Below are 25165 nucleotides of genomic sequence, written 5' to 3'. Positions count from 1 at the left end.
GACCTAGCTGCATTCTAGATTTTTCCTTCATTATGTCCTCTTTGTGATCCCTGTTCCAGCCTTACCCTCCTGAGCTAACCATGCCCTGAGCAGAGCCTCTGTCTCTGGATCTCCTGCCTGTACTGGTTAATTTTATACAAGGCTCAACCTGACTGGGCCACAGGGTGCCCAGTCATTTGGTCAAGCTGTATTCTGAATGAGTTTGTAAGGGTGTTTCTGAATGAGATTAACATTTGGATTGTAGATTGAATAGAGCATATTGCCCTCCATTGTGTGTGTGTGAGCGCGTGCATGTGGGGGTGGAACATCCAATCCACTGAAGAAGCCCCATAGAACAACAAAATTAAGAGGGAACTCCTCACCCAGAGAATGGTGAACGCCTGTAATCCCCAAGATTTGGGAGGCTGAAGCAGGAGGATTGCAAGTTTAAGAATAGCCTGGACAACTTAGCAAGACCTATCTCAAATAAAAATTTAAAAGGGCAGGGATGTAGCAAAATGGTAGACCTCCCCCCATCCCCTGGTTCAATCCTCAGTGCAAAAACAAAAAAAGTCTGCTTGACTGCCTTTGAGCTGGGATGGTTTTTTCCACCTAGGGCTTGAACTGAAACACCACTCAGCTCTTCCTGTGTCTCCAGTCTGACCGCCGCAGGTCTTGGAATTTGTCAGCCTCTATAATCCTTAGCCAGATCCTTATAATCTTCCTACGTAAACTTACACACACCTTATTGCTTGGTCTCTGTTAGCCTAGAAAACTCTAATATACTGTCTTTTACCTGGCTGTTGCTACACACTTATTTACCCCTCCTATTGTCCCTTACACAATGTAAAACCCCTTCTCATCCTTCAAGATCTAATTTATTTGACACATCATCCAGAGCTGTCCCTGTAGCCCTCAATCCTCTGTGCTTTCACAGCATGCCATGAAGCTTATGTGGTTAACTCCCTTTGTGTGATAGCATAGGGTCTCTATGGTATCTCTGCCACCTTGCAACCCCCTTGAGGGCAAGGGCCCTCCTCTCCACCTCCCTACTCCTTGGCTTAGAGCAATTTAAGGGATCACAACTTACTTTGAGAATTGCAATGAATTAAGCTGGAAATGAGCCAGTGGGAGACAGTTCCACGGCCCTTCCCAGGAAGATGGGATGTCAAGGTCACTCTGGGGAGATGTTCCAACCATAGGTGACAGCTGTCAGACTCTGACAATACGTAGCACAGGTTTGGGGTTTCACATGCCCACTTAAATTCTCCCTAGCATGTTCTGGAGCAGCAGTATCACAGGACATTAATAAAATCAATTATTGGATAAAAATCACTGGTTTCCAGAGCTTCATCTTGTGCTATTAGCAAGAGAATGCTGTTTCAAAAAGAGATAACAAAGAGGGAGAGAGAGAGATCAATTACCGGATAAGATCGCGGGTGCCCAAGATGAACATGCAGACTGGCGTGGCCCCTCTTACCTGCCACAGCTGCCACGTGCTTGCACCACTGTTGACTGAGCCTGTCCTGGGCCTTCCCACTCAGGTTCCCAGGTGCAGGAAGCACACCCTGCTCTGTGATGGGGTGCTGCTTTCTGCTCCCTTAAGACTCTGGCAGCATGAGACACTTGCATGACGATTTGGGTCAGTGACACATAAATGAGCGGCTCCATCTCAGTGACGATGCCAGCCCCAGGCCACCAGCCCTCCTGTACCAAGTCAGAACCCCATCAATAAGTTCTTCCTAGAGACAGAGCATTCATGGTGCAGATGAACCTGAAAGGTCCCAGGTCCTTTTAGATACAGACTGTTCTCCCCAGGGGTAAAAGTAGTAACATCCCTTGGGAAATGGCATCCAAATGTAAGCATCTGTCTTGCCAGCCAGGAAGTCCAGCCCTGCTGGCTGGATAGAGAATCTCTATAGGTCGCAGAGCTGGTGAGTCAGGGGGTGGGAATCAGACATCCTGAACTCTAGTGGGAGGCAGCTTCTTATCTCCGAGGCTGGAGGGGCCCAGGAGGATGTTCTATGTCTTGGATTGCACCATTTTGGTAGTGTGCAACCCCACACAGCCCAGTCACCTACATGGAACCCTATCTTTCCTGCTCAGCCCAGAGGGTTATGGTGAGTATGATGTGAGATCATGAAAACAGAAACCATCTGACACCTTCTAAAGTGGTGTGCCCACGTCCATATACAGTGAGGGTCATTACTCACTCTGCCATTTTGATGCTTCCTAAAAACAGTCACAGATTCTTGGGTTGCCCAAAGAAAGGACCTGTCACGTGATGAGGACACACTGTTATAGGTGGGTCCCCTACTCTCTGTCACCACCTTTCCTGTGGCAGAGGAGGAGAGAATGGTGGTCATTGTGTACCTGCTCTGTGCCAGCCATTGTGCCAGGTGTTCTCAGATTGCCCTGGCGAGATGGCCTCTGGGGTCAGGGTGCTACAATGTCCCAACGCTCCCAATTGTGGGGTCTTAGCCAGGCACTTACCTGTCTCAGCAGTCTCCTCTGTATGATGGGAATCTGAGCCATGTCCATCTCAGATGCAGCGAGGACGACATGAGATGAGGTGAGTCAGGGTCCCAGGACAGTGCCTGGTGTGTATCGCTCACTAACTGGTGGCAGCCGTTCTTGTTGTTCTTGTTGCTGGTGGGTTTATTAATATTCTGCCTCCGGCCTCACCTGTGAGCCCAGCATTGCTGAAACCACCCTCATCTCCATGGTTGGGTGCTGAGAGATAGACAGGGGGCTCGTGGAGGGCAGGGAGCCATTCTTACAGACTTTCTGTCCTTGTCACACAGCCTTCCGATGCTGACTGGGAAGACCTATGGGAGCAGTTTGATGAGCGGCGGTATCTGAATGCCAAAAAGTGGCGCGTGGGCGAAGATCCCTATAAGCTCCATGCTTTCAACCAGAGGGAGAGCGAGCGGATCTCCAGCAATCGGGCCGTTCCGGACACTCGTCATCTGAGGTGCTTCTCCTTCTCCTAGGCCACTACCCCCACCCCTCCCTGCAGTCAGACCAGATCAGCAACAGGCTTGATTTGGGGGCCCACTGTGTGTACTGCCCAGTGCACCAGCTGGGGCATTTGCTGCTGGCTGGACACTGAGGGTTCATGATGTCTGTGCAGCTATTGCCGGGAGCCACCCCTAGGCCCCCCACTTTCCACCACGAGGTTGGTGGGGTGTGCCTACCCCTATCCTAGATGACATTTGTCATGAACTCAAGGAACACTATAAGTGCTTGACTGTATATTTTTCCCTGAAAGATTCCCAGGGCCTGGCCTGCCTTTCAGAGTGGGGGACAGCAGGATGGACATACCCCATGGAAGTCAGGCTGGAGTCTCTCCTGGCACTGGGGGAGACCCTTCCTGAGATAGCTCTTGCACATTTGCCATGTGATAAGAGAAGCTAAGGGGCATCTCCACATGCCATTGGTTCTGTCCTCAGCAGAGGGGCCCATTCACCCAGCTTCCCTCTTGCCACCTCTTGATCGGGCCACCCCTTCATCAGGTGACAGTGATCAGGTGTGGCACTATGCAGAAAGCTTTGTTTCTCAACAAAAAGAGACTTTGTAGAGATGCTTGATCTCAGGAATGACCATTCCTGGTGTCATGGCAGCCCTTCTGCTTCCTGAGGAGGCCTGAGCAAGCCAGGCCTAACTCCAGTCCTCCCTTCCGGGCTTCCTGGCCTCTGCCCTGGGAGTCCAGAGGTGCCATAGACCTGTGTGGACATATTTCCTCTCTGTTGCAAGTCACAGACTTCGTTCCAAACAGCAAGCTGCCCTCTGGGGATGGAGTTTAAGGCAGTGTTGACCAAGAGGCGGTAGTACTGGCATTGGATTCTTAGCTTCCTATATTTGTTTGGGTCTTTGGGTACCTACATATATAAAATTGGGATTTATGCACAGGGAAGAAAGAATTTCCATGACGTATGAAGCTAGTTACTTTGGTTGTTAGTAAATTGACACTGGGTAAAGGCTTGTGGACTCAGTTTCCTTGATGAGTTTGCACAACTCAGAAACCTTATCTCACATGGCATGTATTCATGGAGCCATGGGGCCAGTTCTTGGTAATCACCACCATTCCCAGAAGGAGCCAAAACTTGATTTCCCTGTCAATGTAGCAAGGGAGATGAACTCAATATTCTGGCTTCTTCTAACCCAGACAGTTTGCAAATTTAACTCTCCCCTCAAGGTACTATGAAACCTTCCTTAGGAGCAGCACATGGCATCCCCTATAGCAGAATTCCCATGACGTGGGCCATACTGCTTCCATTCTGTGGGCCTGATATCAATTTAAAGTCGGAGCCCTAATTCCTCAGAACTTATCTTGCTTCTTGGCATTTGTGAGAATTTTATTTAAATATCAAGTTATTGTATTTCCCTGAGCAAAAATTACGTAGAAGATACCAAGGGAGAGGGAGGACGCAGGAGGCTGAGAAGCCCCCTGGGTGTCATGCAAGTAGTTTGTCCCTTGTCCTAAATCCAGATACAGAGGCCCTCAGAGGGACAAAAGGAGGCCTCCTAGCCAGGAAAGCTGCTGATGCATCAGGACAAGAGCCCTTCAAGAGACACCTGAGATTGGTCCCACCTGCAGAAAGTAGGCTCCATGAATTCACCATGCAGGCAGCACCTGGGGACACTCAGAGCAGGACTGATTTCCACACTGTCACTCATCTCTGATCTGAGAGTGAGAAAAGGGCATTTTTGCAAGGGCTGGAGTATGCTGTGGTAGGTGATAAAGAATTGAGCCTGTTCCCAGGAGTCCAGCTCACCAGCCTTGCTCTGGGCTCTGCACCTCACCCAGGGACACTCCATCTGTTAAGGAGCTGTGTTCTGGAAATACTGCAAAGAGGGAAGAGAGGATTTGGACAGAATTTAGGCACCCTTTGGGAAGACAGAAAAGGAACATGTATCAGCCATATGTCTGCCTCAGGGCAACAACCTTGCCCTGCAGGAGCCAGGATTGTTACTTGAGAATTTGGGGTTTATAGAACTTACTCTGAGTATGCAGGAAGAAGAAGGGACAGGGGTTGAGATTCAGGGAAGTACCTAGGACCAGCAGCTAACTTGGGGGTACCGAATACTAACTTAGCGCCAGGGTAGAACTGGAGAGGCATCAATGAGATCGGCTCTCCTGGGGTCCGGTTTAGTAGAGTGCACCCCCTACTGGTGTCACCCGTAGTGATGAGAATTTCAGAGGCTGCCAGCAAAGCCTTTCTTCCCTCAGATGGGCCCTAGCTAGAGGACCTTTCTCTTCCCGCCCTTGCTACTCAGGGACACTAGCTGAGGTTGGAGTCCCTAATCCCTCCCTGATTCCAGCCTCTCTTTTGTACCCTGACTTCTTCCTGAGGCAGCACCTGAGGTTTTCCTGCCTGGGCTAATGGAGCCCTGGGGCTCATATTTGGACCCTGCCATGGCTCTGACCAGCCGTGTTTCCTGGGGACCAACAGCCTGAAGATCAGGGATTCTCAATAGCAGCACTACTAACATTTTGGCTTAGATAGTACTTTGTTGTGCATGTGTCCTGTGCATTGTAGGATTTGGGCAAAATCTCTGGTCTCTACTTCCTAGCATACCCTCTCCCAAGTTGTGACAATCAGAAACACGTTCAGACATTGCCATGTGTCCCCTGGGGGACAAAACTGCAGTAAAGATAACTACTGTAAATCTGACTCTACTTTTCACCTTGATTCTCCAAAACCAAACATAAATATGTATTACCAACCCCATCACCAGCAAGATAATGGGGCAAACCTTCTCAAAGCAGAATTTACTCAGAGATTCAGGACAGGGACTCCAGGCTCAGACTGTCCTGTTTCAAGTCCAAGCTGAACGAACTTAAAGAAGTTGTCTAACATCTCTGTACCTCAATTTCCTCTTTTGACAAAGATAAAATTAACAATGATGATCCTGCCTAATTTGGATTTTGTAAGGATCAAATAAAAAATATGTGGTAAAGACTAGCCTATTCCAAAGTAAATAATTCAGAAAATTTCAGCATGTTGCAACCAGACCCCAAATTAAAGAAGCGCCAATATCCCAAGAACCAGGAAGAGGCATTATTAATAAGATCATTGAGTCGTTATGCATGGCAGTGGGAGCAGGGAGAACAGATGTGGGCTTCAAGGTCAGGCTCAATGCCAGAGAAATGGGAGCGAGTGGAATCAAACCCCTGCAGTGTAGAGTGTTGTTCACAAGCATTGGCCTCAGCAGTTCTCAGTCCAGGCTCCTTACAAGAGGCACTTGGGGAGCCTTTTTAAAGTGCTGATACCCAGACTCCAAGCAGCTGAAGTATGTCCTTTCTAAGCTCCACAAGTGACTCTAACGAGTTTCGAGGTTGAGGACCACTGCTCTAGGTAAGTGCTTCTCAAACTTAAATAGGCAAACAAACAGATCCTCTGCCGATCTTGTTTCAGTCTGATTCAGGAGCTCTGGGTTGGGACTCTAGATTTTGCATTTATAAAAAGCTCCCAGTGATACCAAGCCACAGGTCTGTGGATCAGACTCTGAATGGTGAGGGCTTAGAACAATGGTTCTCAAAGTTGCAGAATAGCAGCATAGGTGTGGCATGGGAGCTTATTAGAATGCAAATTCTTAGGTTTCACCCAGAATTCTCTGTGGATGCATCTCAGCAATCTGATTATTAGCAAGCACTACCAGTGAGCTGATTCTGAGGCTCCCTCATTAGAAACCACAGAGCATGGGCTTACCTTTGTGGCTTGCTTTTGTGGCCCACATGAAGTCCATGAGTGGAATGGTTCAGCTGAAAGGCCCAGGGTTTGAGTAGAGAGTAGAGCCCCTGATTAAGGCCACCTACCTGCCATGTGCTGCAGGTCTCTCCCTCTGTCCAGGTGATGTGGCTTCAGTCTCTCCCCTGTGGAGACTTTGACCTCTTGGGCTCCTTCTTGTTCCTCCCTCTTCTCCCATATTCTTCAGACACAGGATCCATGTCCTGCCATTCTCCTGGCATTTGGTATCACCTCTACCAAGAACCTGCTAAAGCAGGGCCACCCCTGAGCCCAGGTCCATAGGCCCACACTTGGCTTCTGGCTTCTTCATGGGACTCAATCCCATTGATACAGGCTTTGCTCACCCCGGGGCCATTTTGTGTTCCCATCATGCCTTGCAGCTAAAGTCCTGCTGAGTATGATACCCACCAGTCACCAGCTGCCCTCTAGGGTAACATGCTGAGCATCCACCACAGTGCCTGGCATGGGATAGGAATTAATTATTTTTTGAACAAATGGAAGAGTAAGATTGGAAAGATCATCGGCCACTCTCTGCCACCTGCCTTACACGTAGAGAGGAGAAGAGGGGCTCAAAGAAGCTCTCATCTCATTATCCTTTGACCCTCAGGGGCCTCATAAGAGGAATCAAGGGAGCAGACACAGAGTTAAAGGAAAAAGGCTTTTTCCCTTAAAGAGTTCTCATTACTGAAAGGAGAAGAGTGAAGGAACAGCATGTGGGAGGGGTCCGAGCTTATTAAATTTGCTTCCAATTTTCTTACCACAGTAATTGGATTCTGATTTATAGGAAGCGTTTGGACAGCGCCTGAAACAGAGAACTATTAGCCGAGCATTAGAGCAGGTGCTGCCAAGAGGGCGGGTGTGGGGCGAATTGCTTAGGAATCTGAAGGTGCCATGTGATGGGGAGGGGAGGAAGGCTGTGGAAGTTTTCACCTGACAGGCCTCTGTGCTGATCGAATCACCAAATATATTGGCGCTGTCCTGGCATCTGGTGGCAAGAGAAGCCCAGGGGCTTCATTCTGTGCATGCAATATAACAGTTACCATTTCCCCTGTTTCTGTCATGCGTCTGCGGCAGGCAGTCTGCTTTATCCAGAGTGTGGGAGGCCTGAGGCCAGGAACGCAAGATCACACTGGGGCAGGCTTGGACTCCCCCTTCTCAAGGTGTCCAGGGCCCAGGGGATGGGTCGTGGGTGATGTGACATCCAGTATGGTTACAAAGAAAGTTTCTACAGCCTCAAATGGAAGCTGGTCCCCTCCTCATTCACACCGCTGAGCTAACACCCTTCCCACACCCCCAGCCTACTCCTTACATCCGTTTTCCAAGATTCTCACAATCCCAAGGCTGGAACTGGCTTCTACTTTTTTTTTTTTTTTTTGTTCTGGAGATTGAACCCAGGGTGCTTGACCATTGAGCCACATCCCCAGTCCCCCCTCCCATCCGCCTTTTAAGATTTTATTTAGAGACAGGGTTGCTGAGGCTGGCTATGAACTCGTGGTCCTCCTGCCTCAGCCTCCCCAGCCACTGGAACCAGGCCCTTCGACATGCATGTCCTGGCTTGGTCTCATTCCCAGCACAGGCTGGGTGAGAGGAGTGGCGATGAGGGAACCCGAGTGGCCTTTAGAACGTCCCAGCTCCTCTCATCTGTAAAGTGGGCTATTGGTCCAGATAACCTCAAAGATTTATCATTCTGTAAGTTACCACACAGATGTGGATTGATGTGTCCCTCTGTGGTTGGTCTTCTCAGTGCAGATATGTACATATGTGTCCCCCATTCTGGTCCCACCTCCACTGAACAGATGGGGCACCCTGATTTCAACTCCCCACTCCCCTATACCAATGATCAGTTTCCACATCACTGCCCTGGTCCTGTGGAGTCACAAGGATGAATACAATGCACCTACATATGTCATATGGGGGGTGGTTCGTAGTAGGTGCCATGCAGAACGGTGTCAGCATCAAGATGGTGTCAGCGTCAAGGTGAGCAACTTCTAGCTGGGGCGAGGTCCCCAGAGGGAGCTTGCGGTTTATAAAGCAGTGACTGCTCTGACATATAGTCCTCCTTTCCAAGTCCTCCCGCCCCGACCCCATCACCAAGTACTGGTGACAACAGTTGGGTTTGCCATCATCCCAGTAGCACATAAAATATCTGGCAAACAAGAAGCCATCAGATGGAGACTCAAGCAGGGGGAAATATTTCGCTCAAGCCAATGTATATTTTTGCTGTTGCCTAGCAATGACTATTATGGGGTTGCTTGGATGGCAGGGGAGCAGGTGACAGGGTGGACATGGCCTTTGAGCCGTGGTCTGCACCGAGGAAGAGCTGGGGAAGCTTCATTAGGTCACCTCCCCAGCCTGGCTGGGTCTGCCTGCTCCCTTGGGCACCTTCCCCCTGCCTCCGTCCAGTGTGGTGCTAAATGATTCGAACAGTGGGGCGCCCATTGCCTGCCTGGAGGGAAAATTCCATACTTGGATACATCTCACCAGAAAGACATTTTTCCTTTGCTCCTTTTCATCCTGGGAAATGAAGGGGCTGTGGCCCGGGCTCCCAAAGCACTTCTCCCTCCCTGTATTTACTCGGTTGGAATGACTGCCAAAGATCATCATCATTTCTCTCCTTGTGCTCGTCACTTAGCAGTAATAGGATAAAAATCTTTACGGCTGGAACAGCTGAGCGTAAAAAATGCTCATATTCCCTGAGAGTCAAGGCTATTCCACTGGCTCAGCACAGCGTAGTGATTCCGCATCAAGGCCGAGGGGAGGGAAGGGGAAACCCATCACAGACACTTAGCTTTTGCAAACAAGTTATCCCCATCTGCTACTTTCTGGTCCCTCCAGTGTGCCATTTTTCAATGCAGGATGTAAACCCATTGAAAGTGGCTCTGAGTGTGCTTCATTGAGGAGCATCGCAGAGTTCAGGTTGCCCTCGGGGAAGATGGGAACAACAGGAAGAGATTCAAAACATCCTGGAAGTGACTTTGCAGTAGCCCCAGTCAGGGGACCTTGGCAGCTGTTTGCACTTCCCCCTATAGGACTTCTGGATCATTCTCTGCAGGTGAGATAGAAAGACCTGCCTTGGGCTGCGATGGAAGGTGCCTCTGGGTCAGGGTTCCTCTCCATTCCTGGTGGCCTGATTCCTTGAACACTGAGCCTGCTGGTCTCTTCTGCATTTGCCTGCTCTGAGTTTCAGGGAGATTTCTCAAGGGGCAATCCCTCAGCCTTCAACCCCTCAGCCTTTCCCACCTGCGGAGGAGAATTCATCTGGACACACTGCCTTAGCCAATTTGTTTTCTTGCACCTTGTTTTCTATGAGATTCCGCCAACTTTGGCCTTGTGTATCTCATTTATTTATTTGTCTGCTCATTCATTCATTCAGTGAACACATTTACTGGGCATTTGCCACACTCCAAGGTCTGTATTGGCAATGGGCCCCCACCCCCTAGGAGCCTGTTGGTCTAATAGGAGAAATCCACATGGGACAGATTCCTGATGCTCAAATGTGGATTGCATCAAGTCCCTACCCCCTTGACTCTGGTATTGATGCACTGACTTCTTGCTCACAGTGACCAGACACCCATCCCCCATCCTGGCCCAGGTTGTGGTGTGGCTGTTTCTATCTTGGTTGTGGAGCCAAGTGCAGGAGCTGGAAGCTTTCCTGAGAAGACAACAGCATGGCATAGGCTGGCCTGTGCAGGAGAAGGATTTACATGTGGACAGGAAGCTGAGGTCTTTTGAAGGAGATGGCATTTGGGCTGAAATTAGGACAGACATGTAGAGTTTAGGATTTTACCAGGTGGTAGGCATTCCATGTGGGGAGAAGGACATAAGAAAATGTCAGGAAGTGGTAGAACCACAGTGAATTTTAGGAACTGGCCGAATTTACCTGGGCGTATGGGGTGAGGGAGGGGAGGAGTAGGAAAGAACATTCTAGAAGGGAAACTCCGGGACATGTTTGGCCAAGTCTTGACTTCAGGATGAGGGGCTTAGATGAACTCAGTAAAGGTTGCGATACCCTGGCTTTCATGCTGCCATTGCCTCATTGCCATAGCAACATGGGAGATGCCCTGAGCAGCAGCTCCCCGTCCAGCATCACCTATGGGGTCTACTTACAGGGGAGAGGAGACCGACGTGGGACCGAACAAAATAAGGCCAGGCAGCAGTGGTACTCCCTCCCCCAAAGGGCAAGCTTGGACTGACTGGGGGTCGACCCCAGGGGTAGAGTAGGCCGTGGAGACCCCAGCCTCCACAGTGAGACTCTAGCTCTTACACTGAAGAGTTTGTTCCCAGTAGGGTGGGAGAGGTGAGAAGCAAGAACTGTGCTGGAGAAGAAGGAGCTGTCAGGGAGTGGGAAAAGGGGTGTGTCCTTCCCTCCTGAGCCAGCTACTGGGTTTGGGGACTAAGCAGTAGGGTAGGCTGCAGAAACCTGGGCATGACAGCAAGACTAGAGATGAACCACTCACCTCGGTGGGAAGACTCGGGTTCAGGGAGGTTAGGGGTTTGTCCAAGTTCACAGCTAATCAATGCTTCGCTGAAACCCAAATTCAAGTTCAGATTCTAAGCCCATATATTTTTTTCCCTTCTATCACAAATATAAAACCACCTTTATGCCCAGGTTCCCTGAGATAGAGAGAGGGAGGAAGTGTGTGTTTGACTTATACTTTGGAAGCAAGGAAAATAAATGATACACGAGGATCCTGGGTTTCCCAGTTTTGATAGTTTGATAATTAATGACATTTTGGTTTTCTCTAAAAGAGCCCAAGAATGGCATTTTAGTCATCTAATGGAATAAAGAGTGTCATCTGGCTGGGCGTGATGGCACATGCCTATAATCCTTGCAACTCGGGAGGCTGAAGCAGGAGGATCACAAGTTCAAGGTCTGTCTAGGCCAGCAAGACCCTGTCTCAAAATAAATAAGAAGGGCTGGGGATGTAGCTCAGCAGCAAAGCACACCTGAATTCAATCCCCTGTAGCAATAGAAGACTGTCATCTTGTCTTCTGGGCCGAATCCTAATGGAGCAACCAGAGAACAACCTCGTGTGGCTTTGAAAGGTACCAAGTGGCACTGGTTCTGGGAACAGATTCCCCTTCCTTCTTCCTGAGATTTTGCCTCCCTCATTTCACATTGTTTGCAGAATGAAGCAAAGGACAAGAAGTGTGGAAAGAGACGTAGACATATGTTCAGTGCCAGAATGAAAAGCGGAATGGGATTAAATATTTGTCATGAGGAATCCATTCTACAAATTATTGAGTTGAAGCCTATCCAGGATGTACCAGTGGAAAGGTACACTGAAAATTTACTCTCATGAGATGTAGATTCTCCACATGAGTAAATCCCCTGGCTGTATATTTAGGACCTACCTTACTGCCCTCCCCAGGCCACTTGGTACATCCCCACCTGCGGACAATTTCCCATAGTAGGCATGTTCCCTGGGGCTGGCCCTTGAGCTCAGGGGTTTAGTAACAATGAAAATCTGCACCCCAGGGTACTCTCTTTAATGCTGTATGGAGTTGAGAGGACAATATTGATGAGTTTGGTGGTGGCTCTCTCCTCTTTTCATAGACTGCATTGAATCTTTCCAGTTCCATGACTTTCAAAATCTTCCTACAAGATTAAAATTTGCCCAAGACCAAAATGTCTCTTCATCTTAAGTAAATTTTGTAGTGAAGTATAACTAATACATACAGAAAGGACACACTTCTTATGTGTACATCTTGAAGAATTTTTCCAAAGAGAATACACCCATGTTTCTTTTTCCGCAATCAAGAAAAAGAACATAAGCCTTTGCTAGAGGCCACTCTGTGCCCAGCCCCATTGGTACCCGTCTGCGTAATACTATCTTGGCTTCAAATGGTATAGATTAATGTTGCTTGTTTTTGAATTTTATACAAATGAGATTACACACATTATATTCTGTGTGTCGGACATTCCTTGCTTGACATTAAGGTATATGAAGTTCAGCCACATTTTGCAAGACATGGTTGGTTCATTTTGATTGCTGTCTAGTGTTCCTTTGTATGGGTATATTACATTTGATATTTCTGTTCAACTATTAGCTCTTATTTGGGGTTTTTCCATTTGGAGCTCTTAGGAGTAGAGTTCTGTGATTAATCTTTCACTTGTCTTTTGGTGACATGTGCATGTATTTCTGTGGGGTGTATTCCTAGAACCTTTCAGAAACACTGTTCCACATTTCTTTCACAAAATGGTTGTGCAGAGTTCCAGTTGCTCCATCTAGGTTGTCCATCACTTGCTGTTGTCTGAGTCTTCTATTGTAGCCTTGCTGGAAGCTGAGTCATGGTATCTTGTTGTGTTCTACACCTGCCAGGTCCTGACGAACCCTTTTTCATCAGCCTGTGGCCAGCCTCATGCCTAACTAAATGTTGTGTCCTTTCTCTTTCCGTCTGTCTACGCCCTTTGCCCCAGAACCAGACACCAAGCCTGGCTCTTAGTCCCTCAGCAACCTGCTTCTCTTCTGGTTATTGTTGGCATGTTTTCCAACATTTTTGAGGCCGTGTAAGAAGATTAGGGGAGAAAAATGACTGGGCTGAGCATCAGGCTGCCTAGGTCTTCCTAGGATAACACCCAACAACCCTGTTAGCTCCCTGGTGTCCACTTGTGCACCTGTAATAGGTCACAGATAACCATTAAGATGACTTCCAGCTCTATCTGCTGGTTTGTACACACTTCCACCAGTAAGAACATGTGGGCACTGGCTTAGGAGAGGAATCAGGTTGGATGAACCATATAGTAAGTCCTTAGAATAAGACTGTTCCTTCCTTGTATATGTGTAGGACTTTAGGAAGTGCTTTCCCATCTCTTTCTCATGATGTTCCAGTAACCTTTTGGGTGAAGGGTCATTGCCATTTCAAGGAAGGATACTGAGGCTCAGGCAAGGGAACTGGTTGACTGAAGTAGAACTTGATCTTCTACCTCTGTGAGCTTTGAGGCAAAACATCTCTGCCACTTTGCTCAAATTCCCTAGACTTCATTTCTTTATCTGTAAAATGGGGACAATGATGGTAGCCAGAGGGAGGTGAGATGATTCATGTCAAATGCTGGGCACAGTCTTTAACTTCTAGTAAGCACCCAGTGACGGTCAGCTGTGCCTGTGAGAAGTCAAATTAGTTTCACGTTAGGACCACAATGGGCATTGGGCCCGTTGATCTTCCTGCTGCTTCACTGATATGGGGGAAAGGCCCACCAGGGAAGCAGGGCAGAAGGGGCAGGTCTGGAGGTGAGAATGGGGTGATGGGGCCCCTGAGTTTGGGAAGGTCCTGGTTCAGCACCCACTGCCCACCTCTGAGCCGGGTACTGTGGCTCCTGCAGGGTGCCCTGAGCTGAGAACAAGGCCGGGTGGGTGGAGGGTATGTGGGACCAGGCAGGCCTCAGACGGCTTTTGGCGCTGAGCCTTCCACTTGCCTGAATGTCAAACTTACTTTAGAACTGGAAAGCAAAATAAGTGACGAGGCAATTGTGACACCATGTCTGGTGAAGTTTGCACTTGAAAGATACTGAGGATAGAAGCCAAGGCCAGCCGGAGGAGTGATTTAGGGCCCAGGGCCAGCAAGTACAAAATGTGTTTGACAGGAGATGAAAAGAGCAGGAGAGGAGATGACAGCTGTGGGTGGGAGACGCGGTGGAGAGGAGGCCCCGAGCCCGCCGTGGTGACAGACAGTGGGATGGCGCGAGGAGGGCCACGTGAGGCCTGTGGCGGCTGGAAAACCAACTGAGGAGCGCATATGTGACAAGTGGAGGGAGGGCCCTGCAGGGGCCCCATCACTGGGCCAGCGAGGGACCTTCTGTGTTAGCAAGGGTGAGGTCTGTGAGTGCCCTGTCCCTGGACGTTATACGGTGTCCCTGTTGACTGAAGCTTTATTGTAGCTAAAATGTTCTTACTTCTGACCTTGACCGACCCCTGCTAGAGCCCTGAAGCTCCAGAGCAGACATGCTGTCTCTGCACTCCTGCGGCCCCTCCTCCCTGTCTCTCCTTGTCCATCAGGTAGGTGCTTCCTCTGCTCCTTACCCCAAACCTCGCGGAGCCTGCCTGGGCCACCTTTCTAGACAGCCGCTTCCTGTTTGCCTGACATCTGCTCCATCCCAGGAAGGCCCCCCCATTCATTCCCCTTTTGACCCAAGCCCAGGTCTGTGGAGTCATCTCCCTGTCACCCTCCTGTTGTTCTGTCTGCATCCTGGATCCTGTGGGTCTCTACGCTGGCAGCTGAACTCTGCCCTTCTCTCCTGCCTGGGAGACGGTGGCAGCCCCCACTGCCCTCCTGGTTGGCCGTGTGCCAGCCGCATGCCATGCTCACACCCCAGCCACCAGGAGCTTTTCTAATGTAGACACCCTTCACCTGCGGTTGGCTCAGGAGCCTGACTTGTCTATACCCCACCCAGAAGCAAGCCAGGCTTGCTCCCCAAGTGTCCTATGTACCCCAAGACTTGGGACCTCCTTTATTCTCTGTGGTCTGTTTTAGGTGCTCCTTCATCTTTCAGGAATCTAAGCGAAGGGGCCCATTTTCAGAAACATGCCTGTCCCCTTGGCCTGAGTTGGCACCTGCTCTGTACGCCGACGCCTCCTCTAAGCAGCACGCATCTCACTGTGTTGTGAGCACAGTTTACCTGCTGTCTCCTCCCACACCTCGAGTGACATGGGGCAGGGACACTGAGTACCTGTGTCCCCAAAGCTGAGCACACTGCCTGCCACTCAGACACCGTTCATCGCTATCAGCCCAGTGAATAGAGGTCCAGAAAACACCTCCCTGGATTCATTCTTGAGTTATCTATTGAAAACAATGTTGGAGCGCACAGGAGTGGGAATGAATCCTCAGAACAGAGGAGAAAATCAAATCACAGGAAATTTAAAGCCACCTTCACTCCTCAAAGAATTCTTGTGTTCGCTCGTAAATCCAGGACCATAATCGGCAAACACTTATTGATCATCCTCTGCCCCTGACGTGTGGTAGGCACCTTATATATGTGCTCTAGGGTAAGCCTCCCAACTTTGCTATGATCCTGGTTTTAGAGATGAGGAAATTGACTCCAGTAGGTTGAGTAACTGGCCCCTCGGGGCGTCAAATGGTAGGAAAGCGTCCCAGCCCACAGGAAGGCAGATCTACCTCGGAAGACAGACGGCTTCGTGGAGAAGAGAACAGGTGCACCAGGCAGTCCCCGGGAAATGCAATGTAGGGAGACCCGGAAGGGAGGGCGCCAGGACCAGGGAGGTGTGTGAAGCCCTGAAGGTGAGGGGGTCACACGTGGGGAAAGCAGGCTTGGGGAGATGAAAGTGAGAGCAAAAGCAGATGGAAGAGGCAGATTCAGGGGCCAGGTTGTCTCAGCAGGGGGGTGACTGCCAGAAAAAGTAGGAGCCTGTGCTTCTCACCCTCTTCTGAGACCTTGGAAGGGCACACTGTTGGGAGTCCCTGAAGAAGAGGTGCCAGACACTTGTTCCTCAAGCAGACCACTGCTGAGCTGGAGGTGCCATGTCGGGCCCCTCCTGCAGTCACCTGCTACACATCTGATCTCAGCTTCTTCTGTGTGAGGAAGTTGCCCCTCACTTCCCAAAGGGGGGAGTGACTCTGCCTTGAGCCTTCATCTGGAAAGCCTGGGAAACGTCATGAAATCGTCCAGGGATCAAGAGGAGAAGTCATTCTTAAGCACGTGAGAGACGCTCAACCCCAGAAATCTCCAGCAGGCTACCAGTTTTCAAAACACACAATGGAGAGACAGGCCTATATGAAATAGGGTTTGAGAGAGTCGGGGAATCTAGATGGTCTTGAATGGCACTCTGATGGAGCTGGGGACATACAGACAGGGGGCCAGGCCACTGCTTGAACGCTGAGGCTCTGCTGCTCACGGACTCCGACCCGCAGCCCCCTCCACGAGGAGAGGAGGCATCGCAGCACCCACCTTAGAGAAGTATTGTGCAGATTTAGCACTCTGGGAAAAATACCTGAGACAGAGTGAGGATTTAATAAGTGTTATCTATTATTGCTGTTGTGATTCAAGCCGGGGCTAAAATAAGACATGAAGGAGCCGTGGTCCCAGATGCTGAGGAATCTTTTTCAGGAAACAGTTCAAAAATAAGTCTTGGCTCACCTCCATGCTCTATGGTCCCAGTGAGGTTCTACTTTTGCCTTTGGAAAATATTCTCCTTTGCACACACATGTACACACACAAACACACACATGCTCACATACGCACTGCTGCGGTCTAGGTAGTGTTGGTACCAGATGATGTGGGGCCTGGCAAGATCCCAAGAGGATCCTCTTCATGGCATCCAGAGAGCTCTGCAGGTCTTCCTGGGGAGAAGGACCTGCCCCTTCCCCATAGTTTCCACCCAGCTTCAGCATCTCACTCATTTCCAAGGGGCTGGTCAACATTAGAGACCAAAAGTAGTTGTCTGGGAAAGCAAAGCCTGGTGCAAAGTGGAGCAATGGTCTTTTGTAGAAGGTCTAACACAGCCAGGAGTGAGTCTGCATCCTCTAAGTTGGGTGGGCATTCGGAGCCCAGATTGCACCTACCTACACAGGCAGCAGAGGAGCCCAGGAGCTAGGCTGGGGCCAGAGATTAGAAAAGCCCCCTGACTGGTGAGCATTGGCAACACCAAGAACAGAGACGGGTCTGCTGGTCCCAGAACAAAGAGTGGGAGCTGTCCTTTCTTCTGGTGGTACTTATACTGTCTACTGAGCATGGGTAGTCAAAGGTGCAGCTTGATTAAGTGGAACACACCCTTGAACTATGCTTTCAGATACCAGTTGGTAAATGAGTTCAGGTCTGATTCATGGAGCTAGGAGACAGAGGAGATAATGAAGGACATTTCCTCAAAGCTAAACTTTACAATTTTATTTTTTTAATTTTTTATTGCGGGTTGTTCAAAACATTACAAATTTCTTGACATATCACATTCCACACTTTGATTCAAGTGGGTTATGAACTCCCACCTTCACCCCATACACAGATTGCAGAATCACATCAGTTACACATCCATTGATTTACATATTGCCATACTAATGTCTGTTGTGCTCCGCTGCCTTTCCCATCCTCCACCCTCCCCCCTCCCCACCTCTCCCCTCCCCTCCCCTCCTCTCTCTCTACCCCCTCCACTGTATAACCCTGAGGGTCTCCTTCCATTACCATGCAATTTCCCTTCTCTCTCCCTTTCCCTCCCACCTCTAATCCCTGTTAAATGTTAATCTTCTTCTCCTGCTCTTCATCCCTACTCTGATCTTAGTTACTCTCCTTATATCAAAGAAGACATTTGGCATTTGTTTTTTAGGGATTGGCTAGCTTCACTTAGCATAATCTGCTCTAATGCCATCCATTTCCCTGTAAATTCTATGATTTTGTCATTTTTTAATGCAGAGTAACACTCCATTGTGTATAAATGCCACATTTTTTTTTATCCATTCGTCTATTGAAGGGCATCTAGGTTGGTTCCACAGTCTTGCTATTGTGAACTGTGCTGCTATGAACATCGATGTAGCAGTGTCCCTGTAGCATGCTCTTCTTAGGTCTTTAGGGAATAGACCAAGAAGGGGAATAGCTGGGTCAAATGGTGGCTCCATTCCCAGCTTTCCAAGAAATCTCCATACTGCTTTCCAAATTGGCTGCACCAATCTGCAGTCCCACCAGCAATGTACAAGTGTACCCTTTTCCCCACATCCTCGCCAGCACTTGTTGTTGTTTGACTTCCTAATGGCTGCCAATCTTACTGGAGTGAGATGGTATCTTAGGGTGGTTTTGATTTGCATTTCTCTGACAGCTAGAGATGTTGAGCATTTTTTCATGTACTTGTTGATTGACTGTATGTCCTCCTCTGAGAAGTGTCTGTTCAGGTCCTTGGCCCATTTGTTGATTGGGTTGTTTGTTCTCTTATTGTCTAATTTTTTGAGTTCTTTGTATACTCTGGATATTAGGGCTCTATCTGAAGTGTGAGTAGTAAGATTTGTTCCCAGGGTGTAGGCTCCCTATTTACCTCTCTTATTGTTTCTTTTGCTGAGAAAAAACTTTTTAGTTTGAGTAAGTCCCATTTGTTGATTCTAGTTATTAACTTTTGTGCTATGGGTGTCCTATTGAGGAATTTGGAGCCCGACCCCACCGAATGTAGATCGTAGCCAACTTTTTCTTCTATCAGACGGCGCGTCTCTTATTTGATATCAAGCTCCTTGATCCATTTTGAATTCACTTTTGTGCATGGCGAGAGAAAGGGATTCGGTTTCATTTTGTTGCATATGGATTTCCAGTTTTCCCAGCACCATTTGTTGAAGATGATATCCTTCCTCCATTGCATGCTTTTAGCCCCTTTATCAAATATAAGATAGTTGTAGTTTTGTGGATTGGTTTCTGTGTCCTCTATTCTGTACCATTAGTCCACCCGCCTGTTTTGGTACCAGTACCATGCTGTTTTTGTTACTATTGCTCTGTAGTATAGGAAGTCTGGTATCGCTATACCGCCTGATTCACACTTCCTGCTTAGCATTGTTTTTGCTATTCTGGGTCTTTTATTTTTCCATATGAATTTCATGATTGCTTTCTCTGTTTCTACAAGAAATGCCGTTGGGATTTTGATTGGCATTGCATTAAACCTATAGAGAACTTTTGGTAATATCGCCATTTTGATGATGTTAGTTCTGCCTATCCATGAACAGGGTATATTTTTCCATCTTCTAAGATCTTCTTCTATTTCTCTCTTTAGGGTTCTGTAGTTTTCATTGTATAAGTCTTTCACCTCTTTTGTTAGGTTGATTCCCAAGTATTTTATTTTTTTTTGAAGATATTGTGAATGGAGTGGTTGTCCTCATTTCCATTTCAGAGGATTTGTCGCTGATATACAGGAATGCCTTTGATTTATGCGTGTTGATTTTATATCCTGCCACTTTGCTGAATTCATTTATTAGCTCTAATAGTTTCTTTGTAGAGCCTTTTGGGTCTGCTAGGTATAGAATCATATCATCTGCAAATAGTGATAATTTAAGTTCTTCTTTTCCTATTTTTATGCCTTTAATTTCTTTCATCTAATTGCTCTGGCCAGTGTTTCGAGAACTATGTTGAAGAGAAGTGGAGAGAGAGGGCATCCCTGTCTTGTTCCAGATTTTAGAGGGAATGCCTTCAGTTTTTCTCCATTCGGAATGATGCTAGCCTGAGGCTTAGCATAGATTGCTTTTACAATATTGAGGTATGTTCCTGTTATCCCTAGTTTTTCTAGAGTTTTGAACATAAAGGGATGCTGTACTTTGTCGAATGCTTTTTCCGCATCTATCGAGATGATCATATGGTTCTTATTTTTAAGTCTATTGATGTGGTGAATAACATTTATTGATTTCCGTATATTGAACCAGCCTTGCATCCCAGGGATGAATCCTACTTGATCATGGTGTACAATTTTTTTGATATGTTTTTGTATCCGATTCGCCAGAATTTTATTGAGGATTTTTGCATCTAGGTTCATTAGAGATATTGGTCTGTAGTTTTCTTTCTTTGAAGTGTCTTTGTCTGGTTTAGGTATCAGGGTGATGTTGGCCTCGTAGAATGAATTTGGAAGTTCTCCCTCTTTTTCTATTTCCTGAAGTAGCTTGAAAAGTATTGGTATTAGTTCTTCTTTAAAGGTTTTGTAAAATTCTGCTGTATACCCATCCGGTCCTGGGCTTTTCTTAGTTGGTAGTCTTTTTATGGTTTCTTCTAATTCCTCAATTGATATTGGTCTGTTTAGGTTTTCTATATCCTCCTGACTCAATCTGGGCAGATCATATGACTTAAGAAATTTATCTATGCCTTCACTATCTTCTAATTTATTGGAGTATAAGGATTCAAAATAGTTTTTGATTATCTTCTGTATTTCTGAAGTGTCTGTTGTGATATTGCCTTTTTCATCCCGTATGCTAGTAATTTGAGTTCTCTCTCTTCTTCTCTTCGCTAGCATGGCTAAGGGTCAGTCGATTTTGTTTATTTTTTCAAAGAACCAACTTTTAGTTTTGTCAATTTTTTCAATTGTTTCTTTTGTTTCGATTTCATTAATTTCAGCTCTGATTTTCATTATTTCTTGCCTTCTACTTCTTTTGCTGTTGTTTTGCTCTTCTTTTTCTAGGATTTTGAGATGAAGTATGAGATCATTTATTTGTTGGTTTTTTCTTTTTTTAAGGAATGAACTCCAAGCAATGAATTTTCCTCTTAGAACTGCTTTCAATGTGTCCCATAGATTCCAATATGTTGTGTCTGTGTTTTCATTTATCTCTAAGAATTTTTTAATTTCCTCCTTGATGTCTTCTATAACCCATTGATCATTCAGTAACCTATTGTTCATTCTCCAAGTGATGTATGTTTTTTCCTTCCTTCTTTTATGGTTGATTTTCAGTTTCATTCCATTATGATCAGATAAGATGCATGGTATTATCTCTACTCCTTTATATTGTCTAAGAGTTGCCCTGTGACATAATATATGATCTATTTTTGAGAAGGATCCATGTGCTGCTGAGAAAAAAGTGTAACTGCTTGATGTTGGGTGGTATACTCTATATATGTCAATTAGGTCTAGGTTATTAATAGTGTTATTGAGTTCTATAGTTTCCTTATTCAACTTTTGTTTGGAAGATCTGTCCAGTGGCGAGAGAGGTGTGTTGAAGTCTCCCATGATTATGGTATGGTGGTCTATTAGACTCTTGAACTTGAGAAGAGTTTGTTTGATGAACACAGCTGCACCATTGTTTGGGGCATAAATATTTATGATTGTTATGTCTTGTTGGTGTATGGTTCCCTTAAGCAGTATGTAGTGTCCCTCTTTATCCCTTTTGATTAACTTTGGCTTGAAATCTATTTTATTTGATATGAGTATGGACACTCCTGCTTGTTTCCGAAGTCCATATGAGTGATATGATTTTTCCCAACCTTTCACCTTCAGCCTATGTATGTCTTTTCCTATCAAATGCGTCTCCTGTAGGCAGCATATTGTTGGGTCTTGTTTTGTGATCCATTCTACTAGCCCGTGTCTCTTAATTGGTGAGTTTAAGCCATTAACATTTAGGGTTATTATTGAGATATGGGTTGTTCTTCCAGCCATATTTGTTTATTTCTGTTACTAAACATGGTTTGTTTTCCTCTTTGATTATTTCCCCCCCTTTACTGTCCTACCTCCCACTGTTGGTTTTCATTGTTATTTTCCATTTCCTCTTCCTGTAATGTTTTGCCGAGGAAGTTTTGAAGAGATGGTTTTCTAGCTGCAAATTCTTTTAACTTTTGTTTATCGTGGAAGGTTTTAATTTAATCTTCCATCCTGAAGCTTAATTTCGCTGGATACACAATTCTTGGTTGGAACCCATTTTCTTTCAGTGTTTGAAATATGTTATTCCAGGATCTTCTAGCTTTCAGAGTCTGTGTTGAAAGATCAGCTGTTATCCTGATTGGCTTACCCCTAAATGTAATCTGCTTCCTTTCTCTTGTAGCTTTTAAAATTCTCTCCTTATTCTGTATGTTGGGCATCTTCATTATAATGTGTCTAGGTGTGGATCTCTTATGATTTTGCACATTTGGCGTCCTGTAGGCTTCTAGGATTTGGGATTCTGTCTCATTCTTCAAGTCTGGGAAGTTTTCTCATATTATTTCATTGAATAGACTGCTCATTCCTTTGGTTTGGAGCTCTGTACCTTCCTGTATCCCAATGACTCTTAAGTTTGGTCTCTTAATGTTATCCCATATTTCTTGGATGTTCTGCTCATGGTTTCTTAACAGTCTTGCTGTGCTGTCTATGTTCTTTTCCAGTTGAAATACTTTGTCTTCATTGTCTGATGTTCTATCTTCTAAGTGTTCTACTCTGCTGGTAGTATTCTCCATTGAGTTTTTAAGTTGGTTTATTGCTTCCTGCATTTCTAGGATTTCTGTTTGTTTGTTTTTTATAACCTCTATCTCCCTGTATACTTGATCCTTTGCTTTCTGGATTTGTTTGCATAATTCATTGTCGAAGTGATCTTTCATTGTCTGATTTTGCTGTTTAATGTCTTCCTTGATACTCCAGATCATCTGAAGCATGTATATCCTGAATTCTTTATCTGACATTCCATCTGCTGCAGCCGTTACCTCTTCTAAAGTTGCGTTGACCTGCATTGCTTGTGGTCCTTTCTTTCCTTGTCTTTTCATACTGCTTGCGTATCTTTCCTGCAGGTGCGGGCGGCGGCTCTGCTCTCTCCTTATTCCAATTGGGGTGTCGTGGCTACCATGCCGGCAGGTCACTGGGCCTGTTCTGGGCACTGGCGGCGGCTCTGTTCTGCCCCTACTCCAATTGGGGTGACGAGTGTACCACACCGGCAGGCCACCGGGCCTGATCCGCCGGTCGGTTGCAGGTTTGCCTACCCTGCAGGCGCGGGCGGCGGCTCTACTCTGCCCCTACTCCAAATGGGGTGACGTGTCTGTCGTACCGGCAGGCCACTGGGCCTGTCCCGCTGGTCGGTCGCAGATCTGCCCACCTTTCGGGCACGGGTGGAGGCTCTGCTCTGCCCCTACTCCAATTGGAGTGTCGTGACTACCCTGCCTGCAGGACGCTGGGCCTGTTCCTGGCACGGGCGGCGACTCTGCTCTGCCCCTACTCCAATTAGGGTGGTGTGTGTACCACGCCGGCAGGCTCCTGGACCTGATCCGCCGGTCTGTCGCAGGTCTGCCTACCTTGGAGTCGTGGGCGGCGGATCTGCCCTGCCCCTCCTACCACGCCTGCGGACCCCTGGGCCTGATCTGCAGGTTGGTCACAGGTCTGCTCACCCTGCGGGCATGGGTGGCAGTTCCGCTCCGCCCCCACTCCAATTGGGGTCACGTGGCCACCACACCGGCAGGGCCTGATCCGGGCATGGGAGAAGGATCTGCTCTGCCCCTACTCCAGTTGGGGTGACGTGTGTACCACACTGGCAGGCCACTGGGCCTGACCCGCCAGGCTGTCACAGGTCTGTTTACCTTGCAAGCGCCAACGGCGGCTCTGCCCTGCCCCTCCTACCACGCCCATGTACCACTGGGTCGCGGGTCTGCCCACCTTGCGGGTGCGGGTGGTGGCTCCGCTCCGCCCCCTCTCCAATTGGGGTCACTCGGTCACCACGCTGGCGAGCCGCTGGGCCTGCTCCGGGCGCTGGCGGCGGCCCGGCTCCTCCCCTCTGGCTCGAGGACAAATTGAGGAGACTCGGGTGTCTGTGCCTCACCCCCCCTACCAGGAGACCAACTGTTTCTGTCGCCGCTGGTATTGATGAAGTTCTCTCCTCCGCCGCTTTCTGATGACATCAGATCTCTGCCATGTTGGTATCCTATGCGAATGGCAGCACTTCGTTCCCCTTGCCGGGCAACCAAAGCAACGGGTGAGTCCTGACCGGCCCTCAGCAGGACCCGGACCGAGAAGCAGTTTCCACGGGCTCCTAGCCCTGGGCCAGGGAAGTTCCGGGAGCCGGAACTCGGCCGCTCCGTGCTCGGTGTAAACTCCTATAAGAGTAGGCTCCAAGAAGCAGTCCCCGCGGGCTCAGTTCCGGGAGCCAGAATTCGGCTGCTTAGTGCTTGGTGTATGCTCTGATAGGAGCAGGGTCCAAGAAGCAGCCTCCGCAGGCTCCACAGCCCTGGGCCAGGGCGGTTCCGGGAGCCGGAACTCGGCCGCCCCGCGCTCGGTGTTCGCTCCGATAAGATCAGGTTCTAAGAAGCACCCAGGCACTGAACCCTAGCAATCTGTCTGCCAGCCGCAGGCGAATGGCAGCCTGAAATTACCTGTTCTATGGCTGAATGAGCTGCGGTCAGTCGAGAACAGGGATGGTGACGTCAGCTTTCCAACATGGTGGCTGCTGGCCTCCTCTATGGTCTGACCGGTGTGGAGAACCGAGATGGACCGCTTCCTTCCCCCGTCTCGAACCCAGAATTCAGCCCTGAGTACGGTGCTTGCACGGCTGGCAGAAACTGCAGCGCTGTATCCCTGCGTCGCTATCTCCTCGTTTCCCAGCGCGCGCTGCAGACTCTAGCCGCGGGGCGATTTGCTGAATAAGCAGTGTTACCCTCCGTGCGACAAACCTCTCGCGTTTGAGTCCCCGTAGCCGATCCTCGTGCGATGGAAATCCTTCCTCCAGGTTCCGGAGCACCCCACTATTGCTGGAAATTCCTAACAAGATAGCCTTTAGCCGTCCTGACTTGTCATACTGCCACACTGTGAAGCAGCACACGGGGGCAATGCACTCCCCTCGCCGCCATCTTCCCTCCTCCTAAACTTTACAATTTTAAAGGGCTATTAGTTATTCTGAGATTGTGGCCTTTTCTGTTATTTAAACACCCTTTCTTTTATGAAATGACGATGGTAGATGATAGAATTTTAAAAAATATACCCTTTCCTACAAAGTAAAATATTGCAAAACTAATAATGGTTTCTGTAATGTTTTTATTTCATTCTTACAAAAGAATCTAATACCTGGAAACCATTGCGTGATACTCATGT

The 25165-nt window shown here is 47.9% G+C and overlaps 1 protein-coding gene across 2 annotated transcripts in view; it reads left to right on the top strand.

Moving 5' to 3' along the window:
• Galnt14 (polypeptide N-acetylgalactosaminyltransferase 14) overlaps window positions 1-25165 on the top strand; it is a 222781-nt gene that overhangs the window by 128533 nt on the left and 69083 nt on the right. For both annotated transcript variants that reach the window (XM_046441580.2, XM_046441581.1), the window contains exon 2: window positions 2784-2953. In XM_046441580.2, the coding sequence (XP_046297536.1) occupies window positions 2784-2953 (170 nt within the window). The remainder of the gene's footprint in view (window positions 1-2783; window positions 2954-25165) is intronic.

The sequence above is a fragment of the Marmota monax genome, unplaced genomic scaffold (genome assembly GCF_021218885.2).
Source record: "Marmota monax isolate L192 unplaced genomic scaffold, Marmota_monax_Labrador192_F-V1.1 WCK01_AAM20220418_F8-fsc00010, whole genome shotgun sequence".
NCBI classification, from domain to species: domain Eukaryota; kingdom Metazoa; phylum Chordata; class Mammalia; order Rodentia; family Sciuridae; genus Marmota; species Marmota monax.
The sequence above is the reverse complement of the archived record's forward strand: the minus strand, read 5'-3'. Positions and strand labels throughout refer to the sequence as shown.